Genomic DNA, 22,091 nt, shown 5'->3' with positions numbered 1-22,091 from the left:
AATGTTGTGTTTTTCCATCTACAAAGCATCACCATGAAAACGAAACACACATCATGAGCATATATAGTCAACTGGTGAAACAATGTTGTTTGTGAACAAGTTGAAAGGTACCTGATACTACTATGATGAAGGCGAGAGTCACGAGTAGTGCTAGAGTGAACCTCATCTTAGCATAAATTTTATGCTGACTAAATAATTTCGCTGCTGGTTGATTGTTTTACCTGTGTAGGACTACCAAATGTAAGGGCAAACCTTTTTATAAAGGATTTGATATCAATGCTCATTACCATATTCTAAAAATAGCACTGAAGTAGAAGACTAATTGCAATTAATTGCAACAGTTATGATATCAATACACATTAGCATGAACTAAAAATAGCACTAAGGTAGGAGATTGGATAAGTCACGCCACTTTGGTGGCAATTAATTGCAATGATCAGAGATACACACACATAGTCACTTTCCGTTAACCATGGACGATCAACCAGCTCCCAACCTCATTGTTCACGTCGAAGGTGTAGCGCAGCTCCCAGCTGTCCTTAGGCCTTGTTCGGTTGCACTGGATTTGAGGGGGGTTAAAGGGGATTGTGAGGGATTACATCCCCTGTAAGTTAAATTTCTCCCCAATCCCCTTCAAACCTCTCCAATCCCTTAGGGCTTGTTTGGTTAATCCACTGTTCAAGTGGATTGAGGTGGATTGAAGGGGAATGGGACGGAATTTGTAGTAGATGGGATTTAATCCTCTTCAATCCATGCCAATCCCTCTCATTTTTGGTGGAACCGAACAAAGCCTTAGGCGGAAATGACCCAGAAATTGAGCCTCTGCTGGCCCGCATCTCGCACGGCGATGTACAGCTCGAAGGGTTGCACATACACCGTCGGCAACAGGCAGCAGCACGCCAGCTTTACCAATTGTGGAGGCGTAACATGCGGCGTGCCTTGCGGGTCACATCGATGACTAGCATCCTATTGAGACTCTGGTAGTGTCCCTGCCGCTCCATCACAAACTATATCTTGTCAATGTTGAGCACTGTCAACGGCCTAAAGAAGTCTGACACAACGTGGTTCAGGAACGCATGCAGATGCGGTCGCGACCTGTTACCACCCCTTACGCCCAAGTAGCTTTGTGGCCACTCTACGCCCCACTGGTAAGAGAGGGAGAAGATCTTGTATAGGTGGGAGGATGGAATGAACCCCAGGGCGTACTTGATGGGGTAGTGGATGTTGGGCGGAGCCGGGATCTTTAGCGTCCCGCCAGTGACAGGATTGCAAGAGAAGACCGGCCAATCCGCTAATAAATCAGTATATAATGTCTCACTAATTATATGCTACAGTAAAATATAGCACGTTAATAGCATATTTTAAAGACCACCCTATGTTGTTATCCTAGTTTGAAAAACCGGCGGTCGGACTGAAAAAAAAAGCGAAACCGACAGCCTCGTCGGGCTTTTAATCTATTAACACTGTTATGCAATCGGATCAAAGAAAACCGGTTGAACCGACCTTTTTTGGAAAACCAGTGGAAAACCGGGTCATTAAACTGGGAAAAACCAGAAAAATATTTTAATAGAAATTGAGGGAAGTGGGATTCGATCCCAAGTCGTGTGAGCAATACACAAGGCCTGCCTACGGCCCTATAACAAACTCAACTATGCTACTTTGTTGTCTACTACATGAAAATAATTTTATTTAACCATTGTTTTACACTATATTAGCACATATATTACTCAATCATTATTATTTTTTTGCTTAAAAAACGACAATCGAACCGGTGAACCGGCGGTCCGATTGGTAAAAACCTGAACCGACAACCTTTCTGGTTTGATTTCCGGTTCGGTTTTTATACTATGGTTGTTATAGCACACAATTTTGTTCATTGATATTTTGGTGATCTATTTGTGTGCTATTGGAGTTTTTGAAGGAGCTTGATACCTACCTCTGGCGATGCACTGAATCTCAGCAAGGGCATGAAGAAGACTCTGGCTTTGACGACGACCTGGTTAACGGAGATTCTGGAGCTGGCGACTCTTTAAATCCAACCTAGAATATATAGACACGTGTATCTACTATAATTGGTTTATATGTATGATGATCGGCAATGGAACTCTTTTTACAACCTCTATCTTGGTGGCATGTATCTATCAATTGTCAATTTATGATTGAAACATGGTATCACTAGTAGAAAACATGCCTTTGGATCAAAGCATTAGTCCCGGTTGGATTTGAACTGAAACTAATGCTGCCAGTAGTCCCGGTTCATGAGGCTAGGCTTTTGTTCCGGTTTATTAGGAACCTCTAGTCCCGGTTAGTGTTATCAACCGGGACTAAAGGGGGTGGTGGCAGGCTGGTGTCAGGCTGGGGCCCTGCGAGCCCCTTTAGTCCCGGTTTGTAACAAAAACCAGGACTAGAGATGGATCTCTTGTCCCGGTTTGTAGCACCAACCGGGACTAAATATATCTCTCTATATAGATGCTTCTTCCAGCCCGAGCTCATTGCTAGATTAGCTCGTTCAATGCTTTATAATTATAGTGATTTGTGGGTTTTAGTTTAAGAATAATTAGGTGACAGTTTATTTGATTCATACGCAATTTGAGATCAAATTAACTTCTTAGTTTGCATATGTGTAGGTGTGGTTTACTTAGTGCCTTCCCGTCCCCGTCCTAACCACCATCGATCCCTGCACCGTCTTGTCGCCGGCACCACCTTGGTGATCCTCTTGTTCTTATACTTTTTTATACAAAAAAAATCTTATTAGTTTGTATGATTTAGATAGTTTTCTTACCCGTATGCTTGTTTGTTATATATAATGCCATGGTCTTGATATCCGTCCCCGTCGGCCCTTGTCCGGTTTATGATTCGGATGTGGTATATTCTCTTTTATAACTTTTTGTTTCATTTCTCGTTTATATGACAATTATGCCCTTCAAGTTGACATTGATATTTTTATCCAGGAGGTATGTGAAGGAGAAATTGCAACCGACCCTCTTGTCGAGAAGTTAAATTTAGTTAAAAAAGAAAATGAGTATTTGAAAGAAAAATTGAAGAAGAGAAGATGAAATTGGAGTTGTATGTTGTGGATGTCGTCGATGATCACAAGATCAAGATGGATGCAATGCGCTTGAAGATTAAAAAGATTAAAAAACATGGACACCCCACCAACAACTAGATGTGGAATCAGTCCACCTACCTGACCATCCTCCTTAGCTCTATTAATTAGAACAACCAGCATATCATCGACCACATTGAAAAGGATGGGAGACATTGTGTCTCCCTGTCTCAATCCTTTTTGCGTCTGGAAATAATGACCTATATCGTCATTAACAAGTCTTCAATCCTTTTTGCTATCTTGCATGTTGGCTTAAGACTCTATTGATTTTTGGCTTGAAGACCAGGAAGTTGTTCAGAACCCGGGAAAGATATTGTCTTTTAGCTATTGTGATCTACCCTATTACATGAAGACTTGTTTGTTGTCCCTACGTGTCTTCCGAGATGATACTTGGATCAACAAAAATACATCGATATAGTGGTGGGTCGTAGAAGGATTTGTTAGCAATAAACATGGGATGGTGTCATTTGATCAGGGAGAGATCTATTTGAACGATCTCATGAATAGGAGCATGAACATATGGATAGAGCTAACCCACAGAGTCAATGTACGCCGATGTCCTCATATGTCATGAATAGGAGCATGACATGGTGCTTGATCTCATCCATAGCTTATCGAGTAAAGTAAATTTTATCACCGTACATGATTTGGAGCATCACAAGAAATGTTTGACAAGCAACAATGCTCGATGATTCTCCCTCCATAAAATAATTATCGACAACACCCCCAATAATGGAACACGTGCGGTCGCTTAATTCTAGCATGTGTCGTGGTAGTAGGATGCCCTCACTTTTGAGGTTTAAAGCAGTACGTGTACTTTTTCTAAAGGAATGTGATTTTTTGGCTGGAGGCTGTCGCCTTGAGCATGTCCGAAATTAGTTGGTTCAATTGAGGTACCTTGGATTGTTTGGCACACCTATTGTTGAGCTCCCAAGAGAAATAGGAGATCTTATATACTTACAGTCGCTAGATGTATGGGGTAAGTGGTATAGAAGAGTTGTCCCCGTTTATTGGTGAGCTAACGAAGTTGATGTGCCTGAGTGCTTGTAATGGTGCAAGAATGATGTCAGATGTAGGGAATATAACATCTCTACAAGAGGTGCGGCTATTCTGAGTGGATAAGATTCCAAACTTCTTCAAAGATTTGCGGAAGCTGTTAGAATAAATCCAAGGCCATCAGTTGATCATCCGAGGATCAAGCAATCACACGAGCACGACGCCGAGATTTGCTAACGAGGTTCACCGATATGGCTACATTTTCATGCCTGACTACGGATGCTCCTCCCCGTGACACCGTTACAATACCGCACCCCAGCCACCCTCTTCCTTTGTGTACAACTCAATTAGTTCATGTTAGTTCATGTACTAACAACTTGTAGTTCATGTTAGTTCGTTTCTAAATTTACTATGCTATCCATTTTATATACAACTCAATTAGTTTGCAGTATTTGTTTATACTAGACAACTTACAACCCTTAGTTAGTGGTGTGAATAGTTTTCCTTTGGGCCGCCTTTTGGCCTTCTAGAGATTCAATAAGCGGTATTGTATGCACACAATGCAAGGCATGGGTGAAATAGTACTGAAGTTCTAAAAGGAAAAGTAGCGAAATCATATAATGAAAAAAATAAAGTAACATGTAAAAATACAAGGAAACACACATGTAAGAGTTTCATATATGTTTCAATAAGATTTCATAATTTGAATTTGATTTGTTATCACAAAAGTGTTCAAAATTGATCTTTTTAAAGATTTAAATACCATGAATACTGATATTAAGACGGCTTGTCAATCGGATATTTGATTCAAAAGACATAATCAGTGAAATTTATATAATCAAACTGAAAAACGTGAGTTGGTGAGATGTAACTCTCCCGTGGGCTGGCTCAAAAGATTGCACACTACCTTTAATTTTGAATACGAAAGATACCCAGTATCCACTTTCCTGTGCGGTCTCTTTGCTAGCTGTCCCACACGTCAGAAAGAATATGTGCAAGAATCAGACAAAGCATAGTACATAATAACACGTATCCTATCTTTTATGGGTCGCAGCTATGTGTGAAGTATCTCTATCATTAACCCTAGTACCATGCCCTAACGTACTCCAAGTACCGGTAGTACTCTACCATTTAATTGCAGCTCATATATATGTAAAAGGAGCTACATATATACATCTTCGCCTCGTCATTCAACATCGATCTTCCTCACGTGGTCCGTCTTTTTTCCTGTCAGTACTCTCCCAACTTTCCAGTTAATTAATATCCGCTACTAAAACTCGATGATCAACTAGCTAGAAATATTTTCTCTTCGAGTGAGAACCATTTGGAACCTGTAGATAGGGTTGGGAGGCAAAGGGAAAGAAAAGGTCAACCATGATTATGAACTGTGTAGATAGGCCATCGCATGAGGCCACCAAGAAACACAAGCAACTTGTTGTCCTCGTACTCCGCGGGCAAGCAGCAAGTGCGCCATGGAATCCTTTGCCACCTTGCAGCAGTGCCCCGTGTGGCTCTCATTGATGGATTACGCATCTAGTGATCCCGCCATGATGCGTCACACCAGCATGGCATGATTGTAGAAGTTAATCATGTCGTTTCTTTAGGATTAGGAAAGAAAGCCAAACCGAGTCCTAGTAGTATTAGGATTTCTAGTCCTAGTCTATTTTCATAGTCCTTTGTGGACGTGTATAAAAGACACCCTAGGGATGTTGATTGTAATACCAGAAAAACGAAAAACAATACAAAGCAAAGGGTCGACACGGGCCTTTAGCCATCAAATCCACCGATCAGTTTTATTCGTGTCGCTAGTTACGCAAGTTCCGTCAAGTAGCCGGCCGAAGCAAGAATCGCGTAGGCACGCCTGTATAGCTGCATACGCACGTTCAAAAGCCAACAATTGGTATCTAGAGCCTCGACGATCTACGATCTACGATGACGGACAACGACGTTGAGTCGGTCAAGTCCGGCAAGGGCGGTGCCAAGGCGAACAAGAACGGCGACAAGGTAAAGAAGGGCATCAAGTCAGCAACCAGTGCTGGAGGAACGAGCGGCGCCAACGTCCAGGCGCATCGCAACATCCCCATCCAGTACCCGATGCTCACCGACGCCAACTACGGAGTGTGGGCGGTGAAGATGAAGATTATTCTCCGAACCCTTCGAGTGTGGTAGGCAATCACGGACGACGACGTCGATAACGAGTCCGACGAAGGTGCCATGGCCGCCATAGCCCAGTCCGTGCCGGATTCCGTGCTAATGACATTGGCGGAGTTCGAGACGGCAAGAGAGGCGTGAAACGCACTCCAGGAGATGAGGATCGGAGAAGATCGTGTCACCAAGGCACGGGCACAAGTGCTGAAGCGCCAATTTCACAAGTTGCAGATGGAGGAAACTGAATCAGTGAACGACTATGCCATGCGTCTTACTACTTTGGTGGGAGAGATCCGCGCGCTTGGTGCAAAGCTCGAAGAGACCGAGATTGTGGAGAAATTTTTCAGTTCAGTGACTGACAAATTCACGTACATCATCGGCACGCTCGAGCAGCTTTACGACATCGACGACATGACCATAACGGAGGCGATCGGACGCCTGCGGACGTGGGAAGAGAATGCTCGTGGCTGTCGAAAAGGCAAAGGAGGAGGTAGTGACCAACTCATGTAGTCGCGCGCAGATTGGGAGGCCCCAAGTAGCAAAGGAAGGCGTGACGGTGGCGAAGGCTCAAGCAACACGAAGGGCGATGGACAAACCGGAAAAGGCAAAGGAAAAGGCAAACCACAAGGTCGTGGTAAGGCGGGCCAATCTAAAGAGCAGAAACCACGGAATTTGGACTTGTCCGAGGTCAAGTGCTATATCTGCAATAAGATGGGTCACTTTGCGAAGGATTGTCCAAAGCCTAACAAGCGGGAGATCAAGGCAAATTTGGCAAAGCAGGAAGACGAAGGTCCAGGTCTTCTGATGGCCGAAGTTTGTGATCTCGCTGAAACGGTGGTTGTGAAACCAAGCCGAAAGGTGCTACTTCATGAGGAAAAAATGACACCAAGGTTATCCGGTGATCAGAACGTGTCGTGGTATCTCGACACGGGTGCCAGTAACCACATGACGGGGTGCAAGGAGAAATTCCTCGAGCTAGAATACGATGTTGAAGGCTCGGTCAAGTTCGGTGATGGTTCAGCTGTGGAGATTTGCGGGCAAGGATCTGTCCTCTTTGAGGGTCTCATAGGCGAACATCGCATACTCACCGGAGTGTACTACATCCCACGGCTGCGCAACAACATCATCTCTATTGGGAAGCTTGACAAGAATGGATGCAAGGTGAATATAGAGAGCGGAGTGATGACGATCTTCGACAACCTCCGAAACGTGCTAGCTCGTGTTAATCGCACACGGAATAGGCTCTATATCCTCAACCGGAGTGTTGGCTTGCCAAGAGTGATGATGATTCGTGGTTATGGCATGCTAGACTTGGACACGTTAACTTCTACGCCTTGAAGAAGATGTCAAAGATGGAGATGGTATCCGGGATGCCAGTTATCGACCATGTTGATCGAGTATGTGACGGGTGCTTGGTTGGAAAACAGCACCGCAGGCCATTCCCTGCTCAGTCTACCTATCGTGCAAGTGATGCACTCGAGCTGCTCCATGGTGATCTATGTGGCCCTATCACCCCGGCAACTCACGCTGGAAAGAAGTATTTCTTCCTTGTGGTAGAGGACTACTCGAGATATATGTGGGTCATTCTCCTACGATCTAAAGATGAGGCGTTTGAAGCGTTCAAGAAGTTGAAGGCTGCAACAGAGATGGAACACAAGCTGAAGGTTCGCGCTCTACGGACAGATCGCGACGGAAAGTTTACGTCGAATGAGTTCAACAACTACTGCGAGAAGATTGGCATAAAGAGGTTCCTCACGGCACCTTACACGCCGCAGCAGAATGGGGTCGTTGAAAGGCGCAATCGAACCGTCGTTGACATGGCAAGGAGTTTACTCAAGAGCAAGAACCTGCCGGGGATTTTTTGGGGAGAAGCTGTCTCGACGGCGGTCTATCTCCTCAACCGGGCTCCAACAAAGACGGTGATCGGCAAGACTCCGTATGAAGCAATTTACGGACGTAAGCCGAATGTGTCTCATCTACGGACATTCGGGTGCGTGGCACATGTGAAGACGGCGGAGCCGCACCTCTCAAAGCTTGCCGATCGTAGCACCAAGATGGTGTTCATCGGATACGAGAGCAGTTCTGGCACCAAGGCATACCGTTTCTACGATCCACAAACCAAGCGTCTACGGATTTCACGCGACGTCGTGTTTGAAGAAAACCGAGCGTGGAATTGGAGCGCCGCAGCCGACGATGCTCAATACAGTAACATATTTGCAGTTGAATTTCCAACTGATGATGATGCAGGGGAGGATGTCCAGGTGGTTGGCAAGACGCCCAACCAAGGTGACCACAATGGTAGTGATCATCATGGTGCCGACACCGACGACGACGCGCATAGGTCGCAAGGAGATAGCGACAACGCCGCGCACGACACAGGCGGAGATCTCGACGACAACATCGACAACGAGGCGCATAGTGACGACGACAATCAAGATGATGGTCACGGTCACGACGACTACGCCGACGACACGGATGTCGATGACACACCAGGGTCTCAGCCGTCTTCCTCAAGTGCATCAACACCGACACAATTTGTGTCGCCTCCTTCGCAAGCCACAACGGACTCCTCAGGGCCTCGTCGCTACAAGACCCTCAAGAAAGTTTACAAGCTCAAGAAGGCACTTTACGGGTAGAAGCAAGCGTCAAGAGCTTGGAACTCAAAGTTAGACCGAAGTCTGGTCTCGCTCGGGTTCAAGAGATGTCCCCTCGAGCACGCAGTCTATACAAAGAACTCCAAAGGCTCAAACCTGCTAGTTGGAGTTTATGTCGACGATCTGATTATCACCGAAGATAGCATACAAGAAATTGAACGTTTCAAGGCGCAAATGAAGAACAAGTTTAGCATGAGTGATCTGGGATTACTCAGCTATTACTTGGGCATCGAAGTGAAGCAAAGCTCCGGGGAGATTTCCCTATGTCAATCGGCTTACGCGGTCAAGTTATTGGACAAGTGTGGCATGTCAGATTGCTACGCGACACAAGTTCCAATGGACCAACGTCACAAGTTGAGCAAGCGTAGCTCAAATTCGCCGGTGGACACCACAATGTATCGAAGCGTTGTGGGTAGCCTAAGATACTTGGTGCATACCCGACCTGACTTGGCTTATTCAGTCGGGATCGTGAGTCGTTTCATGGAGAATCCGACAACCGAACACATGAGCGCGGTCAATCAAATTCTACGCTATGTGAAAGGCACAATTAATCTTGGCTGCACGTACAGAAAGGGAAAGGAAGGATTGATCCTTCGTGGATATTCAGATAGTGACATGGCAGGTGATGTTGATGACCGAAAGAGCACAACGGGCATGGTTTTCTACCTTGGGCCGAATCCGATTAGCTGGAATTCTCAGAAGCAAAAGGTGGTGGCACTGTCTTCATGCGAGGCAGAATACATAGCAGCAAGCACGGCGGCTTGTCAAGCAGTGTGGCTGAGAAGACTCCTAGCTATTCTTGCAAAGCGGGAGGTGCAGAAGGTGTAACTGAAGATCGATAACCAAGCTACAATCTCGTTGTGCAAAAATCCGGTTCATCACGAAAGGAGCAAGCACATAGATACCCGGTTCCACCATATCCGGGAGTGCATTGAAGAAGGGTTGATCGAGGTTCAACATGTGAACACGAAAGACCAACTTGCCGATATTTTCACCAAGTCCCTCGGTCGACAGAAGTTCATCGAGATGAGGAGGAAAGTCGGAGTGCAAAAAGTGAAGTCAAGCAACAAGATTAAGGAGGTGAATGTAGAAGTTAATCATGTTGTTTCTTTAGGATTAGGAAAGAAAGCCAAACCGAGTCCTAGTAGTATTAGGATTCCTAGTCCTAGTCTATTTTCATAGTCTTTTGTGGACGTGTATAAAAGACACCCTAGGGATGTTGATTGTAACACCAGAAAAACGAAAAGCAATACAAAGCAAAGGCTCGACACGGGCCTTTAGCCATCAAATCCATCGATCAGTTTTATTCGTGTCGCTAGTAAAGCAAGTTCCGTCAAGTAGCCGGCCGAAGTAAGAATCGCGTAGGCACGTCTGTACAGCTGCATACGCACGTTTAAAAACCAACAATGATATTGTAGCTGATGATTGCTTCCATGTCGGGCTGCTTCCTCACGAACCCATAGCAGATCAGTGTGGTGCACGTGTAGCTGCAAGGCTGTCAAACAGTCGTGCCCCAAGGGAGGAGAGCATGCTACAGTAGTGGCTCTCATTGATGGATTACGCATCTAGTGATCTAGAAAGGAGAAGGAATTTCTGTTGCTATTCACACCTCAGCCCGACGACCTCACTAAAGTAATCAATGAGATTAGGAAAGGGAGTGGAACAGTGAACACACTTTGCCCACTGTTGTTTACTGTTGGCTAGCCATGTGCACGGCCGGCCGTCCGGCCGGAAGAAGCAGGAAATTTGCTTAACGCAGATGAATCCATGAGGATTTCAGATCAGGAACAATCGGATTTCAAGGAAGGAGAGAAGCAAGGAATTAAATACTTCTCTGTATTTTCAGAGTTGTTTGGAACCACTACATTAAAACAAAAGAAAATTTGCTCTCACTTAACGGTATGTCCATTGTCAATGTTTGCATTATATGTCTATCTGTCACTTTTTTTTTCTGGACAGTTGGATTATGGTGTTGGTCTATATACATCATGTATTGTTGGAATACTATAGCAACTTTATTGGCATGCAACAATTACAAGAAAATTGATGTACTTTGGATTGGAAATATGCCATGGAACTCCCTTGTGGAGGAAAATTATTTTTGTCATGGGACACTCTGTGCAACTTTGATGAGAAGGAGATTTATTGTTATATCTTTGGAATATACTGTTTATGACATACTATTTTGAAAAGGACGAGTGGAAATATTGCTCAATGGTTAAATTAGTGCATTATGGATTTTCACACAATGGTCTATCTTTCTTGTTCTCCATTGGAAGCTGGCAAACCAATTTGTTTATTTGGAAAAGACAACTCCATATGGAGGAAAACCGAGAGTGGGAACACATGCTTGGAATCATGTTATCTATATCATCCAGGAGTTGGCGACATATCTTGGAACGGGATCATGAGGCTTATTGATTCTGTAATTTTAAATTTTAGTGGGAGGACACCTTTTTTGTGAAGGTGGAAGGTAAAAAAAAGGCTTTACATTGTTGTTTACTTGGATATACTTATGGTATTTCTTTTACTCACACTAGAGGTCTGGTTATTTATTTTATCTCAGTCTTCTATGATTACACTTTTCATATTGTTACATTTATCTTTTATTATACAAGTCCGAAGGTTTTGTTGTGCTGGTCACATGTTACACTGATGTGGAAAATCAGTTGATTAAAAAATGTCATACATTTAACAACTGATTGGTGGGGAAAAGTACACTTCAGGAATATATCAATTGAACATGTAAACAACATGGAATTATTCATCTATGTAATATACCACACACTCCACAATTGAGTGGAGGAACTGAATGTCCTTTATATTCCTTTTTAAGGAGCTTTGCATACTGCCATTTTTTGTTATCATTCTTCATCTAGCACAGCCACTATATGTCTTTTAGTCTGGAAGGACATATTCTATCTTGGCAGGAAATTATAAGATACTACAAAGCACACGCCAGGAATTTTTATTGTTATTCTAGTGGATCAACGGATTATTATTTGTAATATGAAAAAGGAAAACTAGCGGAAAGTAGGAACACCATTATTTTTATGATCAAGGGTGGAATTGATAACAATCATACTGGAATATAATCTTGACCCCAAGGAAACTACAAGTGATACTCCCAACACTGACATGCTTAGGATAACTGGGAGGAATTAACTTGGAATATCATCTATGGATAATTGTTATGTTTTTTTGGGGGAAAATCACTCTATATTTGAGAGGAAGTCTCTTAAAAAGGCTCAAAAAATTTCATCAGTGTCAACTACGGATGGTGGCAATGCGGGAAGAAAAAACCTCAATGAGGAATTATATAGTTTGGGAACTTATTGTCATACCAAGAAACCACAAGCCCATTGTTTGTAAGTGTTTTTTGTTCATTTGTGAGGAAATTTGATTCACTCAGATATTATAATGTCACTCTTGTCATTCAATTATTCACACAAAGGGAAATATACTTTGTGGAAAATCTCTCTTCTGGAATTTTGGGAAAGACAAACTAAAAATATAGTTTGCAAATCGAATACATTATTTTATGGTCTTATAACAAGCTTCACGTCAAAGGAATATCAGGACATGTGGTTTTATAAATGAAGCAAGGAGGTTATCTATAAATGTAAGTGTAAAATATTTTGCATTATTATTGTATATGTTAACATTGTCTTGTTGTTTACAATGATAAAATCACACTGATGGAAGTGAAAGCTTGGTCATGTTTGCAACTTTCATATGAAAGGAACATTTGACGCTTCCGATGTTTTGGGAGTGGAACCACGTAGGACAAGTCTTTTGAAATGTTTCTATGGAAAAAAACTTCTTAACGTATTTGAACTCCTGAGGAAAACAACATAATACATGGTGTTGAAATTTACTGTATCTTCATTATACAATCGTACCTTAGCTTTCAGAATTTATGTTGCATTCAAGTAGTGGAAGGAAAGACCAGAAGCTAAGTGAATGTCACACATCATATTAGACTGCGGAAAGTGCATCACATCATGTCACTTGTTAAACACATTGTAGAAACTATTATCATATCTACGATATATGACAAATAAGTCCAGGTACGCATATTCAATTTTATTTTTTGTGGTACTAATATGGTGCAGGTCCACTCACTAAAGTCAGGAATTTATTTCAAACATCATTGCTTATGGAACTTCATTTACTGACTGGATTTGATATTTATGTGTTTTGAAAAACTTTATTCAACTTGGTTATCTTCTATTTCACTTGATGTGGAATTATTCATATTATTTTTATATGTGACTAGAAATAATTGATGTGGAATTTTCACTTGAGGAAACAAAATACTCAAGGCCCTTGTAAAGGTGGAACTGAACTCGAGGAAATAATACTCGAGACGTCGAGGACAACTATGCTGGAATAATTAAGCATAAACTATGGTCTCTAGTGATCTTAGGTGTCACAACAAGGAAACATATTGAAGGGAAGTATCACCCTATATATATTTTCGTGAGTTTTCAACATACTGTTAATATGATTGCCGATCCCTTGACTAAGCCTCTTAGTCACGAGGTATTTGGCAAGCATGTTAAGGCTATGGATTTACGAATATTTGAATGATCGTTTTGGAAAAGTGGGAGATGTTGGAATTATGTGTCCTGAAACTATATTCAAATTTATAGGAATTGCTAATATTCAGAATACCTCATTATGGAATTATATATGTATTTATGCATGGAATTACTTTACATGTTTATCATGGAATTATAACTTGTTGGAACATACTTAAGTTATATGCTTAAAGAAGCTGGTTCATTATTAGTGGAATGCAATATATATAATATTTATATTGGAAAGACTATCCGGGTACAGTGATAATTGGTAGGAGCTAGATCGTATAGTTAGATTATGGTCTTAATTTTGATTTACATAATTTGAGTAATTTACACTCTATTATGTCGTGTTGCTGACAAGCGTGTGCTCCGGAGATATAAACGGGTAGAATCCGTTAACAGACAAATATGATAGTGGTTGTTAATTTGATCTGGAGTCTATCCCGTAAAATTAATTAAAAAGACTAGGAATCCTATCTGTAAAAGAGGTGGACTCTTTGAAAAGACAGTATAAAAAGGTCCCTATTCCCTAGCTTCAGATATGCGAATTGTTAGCGGCACCACGGATAAGCGCAAAGGAATAGGGGATAGACCACAAAGCCTATATTTCTTACAACTCAGAGGTTTCCATAAACTGTGATTTGGTTTCTACCCCGACACCAATAATATGGCTAGAGGATCCACAAATTCCGGTCCTAAAGTCCCATTATAGAAACCAATATAAAAGCCCCCTGACTTTGCAGTTTCGTTGGCCTCAATTTCCTCCTATATGGTTCCAAATACTCCGATGACCTCACCTCCTTAGCCTCCATTCTCTGTTGCATCCTTCGTGTGGACACATTGTATAATGTTGCGACATAAGGCCATTTCTAACCGATCCCTTATCCGTCCGTAACGTAGTAAATTTGAGTTTTTCCTCTTCTAAGTCGCACCTAGTAGATCCCATCTAACCATTAGTGGAGTAAAAAAATTACTCCATCCCTTATTCCACTCCTTATATTTACTCCGCACTACATCTAAGTCAAAATCCCCTCTCCTCTCTTTCTCTTCTCCCTCTTGCTCGTCCGCCCGCGCGTCCCCCGCCCCAATATGCCGCCCCTCTGCTCCTAATTTCATACGTGGTGGTGGGAGTCCCCCGCCGCTTATCCACAGCGCGAATCCACGCCACGACGCTGATAACCCACAAGTATAGGGGATCGCAACAGTTTTCGAGGATAGAGTATTCAACCCAAATTTATTGATTCGACTCAAGGGGAGCCAAAGAATTTAGTCAAGTATTAGCAGCCGAGTTGTCAATTTAACCACACCTGAAATACTTAATATCTGCAACAAAGTATTTTATAACAAAGTAGTATGGAAGTAACGGTAACGGTGACAAACGTGACAGTAGCAGTTTTGTAGTGATTGTAACAATAGCAACGGAAAAGTAACTTAGCAAAGATCAATATGTGGAAGTCTCGTAGGCAATGGATCAGTGATGGATAATTATGTCGGATGACATTCATCATGCAACATTCATAACTTAGGGTGATACAGAACTAGATTCAATTCATCAATGTAATGTACGCATGTATTCCATATATAGTCATATGTGCTTACGGAAAAGAACTTGCATTACATCTTTGCTCCTACCCTCCCGTGGCAGCGGGGTCCTAATAGAAACTAAGGGATATTAAGGCCTCCTTTTAATAAAGAACCGGACCAAAGCATTAGCACTTAGTGAATACATGAACTCCTCAAACTACGGTAATCACCGAAAGGAATCCCAGTTATTGTCACCCTGGAGGATGCGGATCATAACTCGTAATAGGTGTCTACAACTTGGAAGATATGATCAAGAACAAACCGATGATGTTGCTCTCCGTGTTCATAGTTGTCCAGACTGAACAGGAAGAGCATGCAAAACTGACTGGCATCTTTCTAATTTGTACTGCCCTTAGCAATTTAATGAGCTCCTCATCGGAGTCTTGCATTGTATGCATCGTAACTTATACCCAGATGTGAGTTCGTTGTTCTCTATCCGGGACCTTCTGGTTCTGGTACACCTTCTCCACTTTTGCCCACTGCATGTTTCTTGCCTCCTCCAAGATGTTCTCAGTATTGACCCTGAGACCGACCTACCGCAGAAAAACTTGTATACTCCAAGTGAACCACCACGTGGAAGGTCGTCGTCGTTATCTCCTGGAGCTGAATAAAAAAAAAAGTAATAGGAGTGGTATCTGTCCATCAGTCCTGTACAAAAAAAGTACAAAATGGCTCGAGTTTTACCTAACTGTGTTTTTAGTTTGAATGGTGTAAATGTTCAAAAAGTGAAAACATACGTAACTTTGACAGGGATGAATGTTCAAGAAAGAGCAGGAACGAGTTGCCTTGAGAAAACAATAGAAAAAAAACAGCGGAGTTTCAGTTAGGGGTAAATGTTGAAGTTTCTACTAAATTGAGGCATATATAAGCGATCCACAAATATTGGATAACAACAAACCATATAATCAAGAAAGTGTCTTCCTACAAGGAAAAAAATCGTAATCATTGGAATCATGTAATTCAAAGAGGCCTACAGTAACGATAAAAATATACTATCAGTTGATTACAAAAATACCATGTGGGTCTAAATAACAAATTTCTAGTTTAACCAGAGAAGGGGTCCATACGAGTGTTACGCATGGACATGTCAATGAGTTTCAAAACAGAACTTCAAAGAATTATGTAGGTACGTACCGCCTAAATGACACATCATGATTTACGCATGTCTCGCTGCCCCTCTTCTCTAGTGATACGAGCTATCTTGCGCGCACCACCATCATCCAGCTGAAATAGTTAACTTCAATATATAGATATTGATACTATGAAAACCTAGGTTGATTAAGTAAGCACACACACACACACATACCTCTTCGTCGGTGGTCGAAACCTCTCCACCATCACGTAGTACACGCTTGAGTGATTGAATAATTAACCTCGGTAGCTCTTGCTGGTTGTTCTTGTATTTGTGCCTTCGTATTTCAAGGGCGGGACTGTTGGGGTGGATCCTGGCGGCATGCCTCAGTTTTGCCTCCGTTTCCTTCACCTCATCACCATGATAATTCTTACAATTTAGCAAATAGGTGACTTTCTCAAGCAAAGGCATGCTCCGCGATGCCAAGCCAACATCTTCAATTCCAATGCTGGTACCACATACCAATTTATGAAGCATAGGCAACGCTCCTACCCCACACTTGATCTCTATGTTGGTTCTCAAATATCTCAAGTTTTGGAACTCATCGCTTTCTAGAATAGTGTAAGGAGCGCAGTTGTCAACACTTGAGATGTTAAGGCAGCGAAGCGATGGCATACTCCCAAGGATCTGGAGATCCTGTTGTTCCACCACCTGAGCTGTGAAAAACAGGTATGATAGGTGGGGAACACACGAGGAAGCCATCCAAGGCAGCCGTCTTGGTAAAACCATGCCAGATAGTGTCAGCTCACGAAGCTCATAAGGTGCTGGCATCCAATCCTCCCAGTCGCCACCCTGTATATCCACTGAGTCACAATATATCTCCAGAGTTTTGATCCTGCGGAGGCTGCATAAAGACTTCACAAGAGCCCTGTGAGATCTCTCATCCATTTTGTCAAAATGGATCTCGAGCACCCTCAACTCTGTTAGCTTCCCCAAATCTTTGAAGAAGTTTGGAATCTTATCCACCGAGAATAGCCGCAGCTCTTGTAGAGCTGTTAGCTTCCGTACATCTGCCATCATTCTTGTACCCTTAGAAGCACGCAGGCACATCAACTTCGTTAACTCACCGATAGACGGGGACAACTCTTCTATACCACTTTCCCGCACATCTAGCGACTGTAAGTACATAAGCTCTCCTATTTCTCTTGGGATCTCATCGATAGGTGTGCCAAACAAACCAAGGTACCTCAGGTGAACCAGCTTGCCGACATGCTCAAGGTGACAACCTCCATCCAGAAAATCACATTCCTCTAGAACAAGTACACGTAGTACTTTAAACCTCAAAAGTGAGGGCATCCTACTACCACGACACATGCTAGCATTAAACGACCGTATATGTTCCACTTCAATACTGGGGGTGTTGCTGATAATTATTTTATGGAGAGCTAATCTTCGAGCATTGTTGCTTGTCAAACATTTCTTGTGATGCTCCAAATCATGTATTGTGACAAAATTTTCTTTACTCGATAAGCTACGGATGAGATCAAGCACCATGTCATGGACACGACAGCGGCCTACATTGACTCTATGGCTTGGCTCTATCCACATGATCATACTCCTGTTTATGAGATCGTTCAAATAGCTCTCTCCCTCCTCAAATGACCCTATCCCATGTTTATTGCTAACAAATCCTTCTGCAACCCACCGCCATATCAATGTATTTTTGTTGATCCAGTTATCTTCAGGGAAGACACTTAGGTACAACAAACAAGTCTTCAGGTAATAGGGAAGATCATAATAGCTAAAAGACAATATCTTTCTTGTGTTCTGAACAACTTCTTGTTCTTCAAGCCCAAAACCAATAGAGTCATACACCTTAGACCAATCCTCCTTTTCTTTACCAGCAAGCAAGCTAGCTATTGTAATAATGGATAATGGCACACCGCCACATTTTCTTAAAATTTTATTACACACTTGAACAGATTGGTTGTCAAGATTGGTACCTTCCTCACCAAATATTCTGGAAGAGAACAATTTTTTGGAGTTATCATCACTGAGCGGTTTCATGTTGTAAATACCTCCAACTTTTTTGGCAACTTCACAAATACGGGTAGTTGTCATTACTCTACTCCCATGATTATTGTCCGGAAAAGCATATTTAATTATTTCCCATGATTGTACATCCCATATATCATCGATAACAATCAAGTACCTATTTGCATGGGAAGGCAAGATCCTTGAATTAGTAAAACCATATGTAGAATTCTATCCACTAAAACAGGAGGAGCATGCTAACCTCAAGTTCCGAAAAGGAACAACAAACACATAGAAAGAAGTCGTGACTAGAAAGGAGCACTTAAGATGTTAGTTTGGGAAAACAAAAACACATGTAAACCTGACAAGTAATAACAAACGAAGGATTTATTACTCCCTCCGATCCATATTACTTGTCTCTCAAATGGATGCATCTAGCAACGGAATAAATCTAGCTACATTTGTTTGAGTGACAAGTAATATGGATCCGAGGATGTGGCAATTTTGTACTAATTTGTAAGAATAAAATTGACATCACTTTCTCATGTTTGTAAGTTGTATGAGCTATAAGGTCTGCTTTGGGTAGTTTAGTTTCAAAATAGACTATACTAACTGCGATCTTAAATCTAGAATGAAACATGCTATCATTTTCAGATGGCTAGTCTAGATGTTTTTATCATTATACAAATTGAGCGAGCTGACTCCACAATGTCAAACATGTGATAAAGTAATGGATGACATATGAGAGTGCAGTTGGCGGTAAGTAAAGTAAAATATGGTGACTCGCCTACTGTTAGGTATAGGACACATGAAGATGTATTGACTAGCATAAGGTGGAGTAGTGAGTACCTCTTATTAGTAAGGAGTTTTCGCAGGTGGTTGATGAGCTGTCGTACATCCATCATTGATGAAATAGTACACATTTGTACGCCAAGTTCATGAATGATGTCTCCAAGAACTTTTTTCATGTCAGGATTCTGACCCACTAGGACGAAAACACCACAGTCGAATTTCTTGTTAAGCTTGTCATATACCGCTTTGACAAGAGTTGTCTTGCCCAACCCTCCAAATCCAACAATGGAAAAGGTCTTGAGCTTTGATCTCTCGGGCATATGACTGTTCTCGGACAAGCTCTTCATTATGTCGTCAATTGGCTTGTCAATGCCAACAAGATCAGACACCTTGTTATACATTGCTGATAGACGAGGGTCGACTCTGGTTCTGGCGACATTAGCAGCAACATCATGGAGCTTGTACCGATCATACCTCTCCTTCACCTTCCTGACGCGGCTCCCAATGTCTTGGATGTCATTGGCTATTTTGTGGCGGATCTTGAAATCGGTGATCTTGTTGCGCATATTGTTGATGAAGGCCACAAAGATGGTGTGGGGCTTGGCTGGCTCACGCCCCTGGAAGTGCACCATGAAAGAGTCGAGGCTGTCCTCGATGACATAAGATAGCTCTCTAACCTCGTTGGCCCAAAGCTTGACCAGCGGATCAAGCTGGTCCAACGGGACATCAGACACCTTGACGAGGGCAGTTTGCATGCATTCAAGCTCGGCCTTGAGGTCCTTGATCCCCTGCTTCACACTCTTCTTCAGGAGAAACTCCTCTCGGAGCAGCTCGCCCAGCTTGGGGAGGAGGGCACTCATCGCCCCTGTAGCAAACTCCATGATGACACCGGTGAAGTGGATCCTACTAAGTTGACACCGGCCTGCTGGTCTCTGTGTATCTTCACTTTTCTTGATTTTGCACCAATGCCTAATTTTCTGGGAAGCTCTTGCTTGCTTAGCTAGATGCGCCTAGGTTGCTTTGGGCTGAATGTATTTATAGACCACACTCGTTTGCAGGTTGCAACTGTTGTGCAAAGCGCTTCAGTAGATCCGTGCAAAATAATAATCAGGTGCAATGGTGTGTGTACGTGCATATGGGTCAGATCATCGGTGGTCAAGGGCCCAAGGAAACCTGCAGGAAAATCATCCGCAGCCAGGATACTAAAAACAAGATCATCAGCGAAGAAATGGCCACATCAGGAGCTGTGTGGTTGAGTGAACCGGACATTAGAATACTAGCAGACGCAGAGCTGTCGCAGCAAAAAGAAATGGAGGAGAGCATCTGTTGGTTGGTTCAGACGAGTTTGGTCAAGGGTCATGGACGTGGCAATAGTCGTTGCGACAAGGTAGTTGGTATTAGTAATCCCTGGACAACTACGGAGTAGAAAAGGCAGCCAAACACGCGTTTGTTTTAGAGTGAGCAGGCAGAAGGATGATAATTGTAGAGGGACGTTTTTGTTTTAGTTGTATGAACTGGGGACTTTAGAAGATCAGTGATGATGCTCATGGGAATTATATTGAAATCTCCCGAGGAAAAGATAAGTCCGGCCGGGGCATATAGAATACACAAGGTACGTACTTTTGTTGAACTACCCTCCTCTGTCAGCATTGGCTAGCAACAAGCTAGATTGCCAAGAGGAAAAAAAATCCCCTGCAAACCACCAAAATAAATATTAAAACATATCCGAATGACCTCCTAGTTTGACAACATGAACACTAAAGAACATCCCTCTTGAACCATAGGAGGAACACATCTGTACTAGTCGCTGCTTTCTAGTACTTTGTAAAAGCGAGGAATATGAAGCTTATTTTATGTTTATTTGAGCAATTGTCTGGGTTGAAAATTAATTTTACAAGAGCGAATTGTTCTTCTTTGGAAGACCAAATGAGGAACAAGACGCTTATAGACAACTTTTCAGATTTGAGATGGAATCGCTACCATTTAGTTACCTAGGGATCCCAATACACCATAAACGATTGTCGAATAAGGAATGGAAGTGTATAGAAGATAGATTCAAAAAAAGACTATGTTGCTGGAAGGGCAAGATTTTGTCTTATGGGGGCAGGCTTGTTCTGATCAATTTGGTTCTGACTAGACTGCCGATGTTTCTTCTATCCTTCTTTAAAGTACCGGTAGGTGTACGGAAAAGACTAGACTTCTACTGATCTCTGGCAGTGGGAGGAGGCTAAGAACAAATACAGATTGATAGTTTTTATGACCTCATAAGTCATAACTAGATGAATGAGAAAATAATTTTCTACTGTTTTATCATTGGTTATCGTGCGTGCAATTTTACTACTTTTCTTGGTCTGAAAGCCTTATCATCATTTTCTTCTTGAAGGCGGCAATGGCAAGAGCATATTGTGCAGAGGAAGAGGATGAGAAGAAACTGGTGGTTCTCATCCAATCTTTGTGGAACTCTCTTTATGTGCGATTGTGCATTTGTTGGAACCTTTTTCTGTGCACTTGCACTTGCAGAAGTATTCTGTTGTGCACATGTAAAATTATTTTGATGTGTCTTTATTAGGCGTTGAACCTTAATGTGTGGAGTCAGTGGATGATGTATTGTATTTGATGTGATATGCTACTGAAATGAAATATACATTTTATTTACAATCTTTTATTCTGTTGTACTTATTTTTAATGGGCCTATCCTGAGATATGCGTGCTTCTAGCAAAAAAAAATGCTTCAACCCAAACAAATCAGACATTTTCAATAGTAAAATAGGTAATGGGTCAGGCCCATGTAGCTAGATTGGTGGACAGGGATCTGAAAATTATGATGATTCCATTTGGTCACTAGCAATACCACGTCAGCTTGGCCACGTCAGATCCTACGTGGCTCACACAAATGGGTAATGACCAAATCAAAATTTTGGTCGATAGAGACCTGCGACCAAAATTTTAGAAAGGTCATGTTTGTTCATTCTTGACGGCCAACTATTGACGTTGTAAATTTGGTCAAAAAAAGTCAATAAACAACAACAATGACGAATCAGTGACCAATATAGGGAGTCATAATTGACCTTATTTCTTGTAGTGCTAATTAACATATTAGTTAATTAATCAATTAATGC

The 22,091-nt window shown here is 42.2% G+C and overlaps 1 protein-coding gene across 1 annotated transcript; it reads right to left on the bottom strand.

The window, feature by feature from the left end:
* Positions 1-1,007: 1,007 nt before the first annotated feature.
* LOC123404856 (disease resistance protein RGA5-like) lies at positions 1,008-19,887 on the bottom strand. Its single transcript, XM_045098800.1, has 4 exons — positions 19,030-19,887; positions 16,381-18,358; positions 15,485-15,607; positions 1,008-1,328 (listed from the first exon to the last, which is right to left on the bottom strand). The coding sequence occupies exons 1-4, from the start codon at positions 19,851-19,853 to the stop codon at positions 1,008-1,010; spliced, it is 3,246 nt and encodes a 1,081-aa protein (XP_044954735.1). The 5' UTR covers positions 19,854-19,887.
* Positions 19,888-22,091: the final 2,204 nt, after the last annotated feature.

The sequence above is a fragment of the Hordeum vulgare genome, chromosome 6H (genome assembly GCF_904849725.1).
Source record: "Hordeum vulgare subsp. vulgare chromosome 6H, MorexV3_pseudomolecules_assembly, whole genome shotgun sequence".
In the NCBI taxonomy this organism is placed as follows: Eukaryota; Viridiplantae; Streptophyta; class Magnoliopsida; order Poales; family Poaceae; genus Hordeum; species Hordeum vulgare.
Note: the sequence above shows the minus strand (reverse complement) of the source record. Positions and strands in the feature narration are given on the sequence as shown.

Excerpts from the sequence above, each read along its gene's own strand:
- LOC123404856 (XM_045098800.1), bottom strand. The coding sequence starts at position 19,853 with ATGGAGTTTGCTACAGGGGCGATGAGTGCCCTCCTCCCCAAGCTGGGC. Across the intron at positions 18,359-19,029 it reads AAACTCCTTACTAATAAGAG|GTACTTGATTGTTATCGATG; the intron begins GTACTCACTACT and ends CCATGCAAATAG. Across the intron at positions 15,608-16,380 it reads TTTCGACCACCGACGAAGAG|GTCGGTCTCAGGGTCAATAC; the intron begins GTATGTGTGTGT and ends TTTCTGCGGTAG.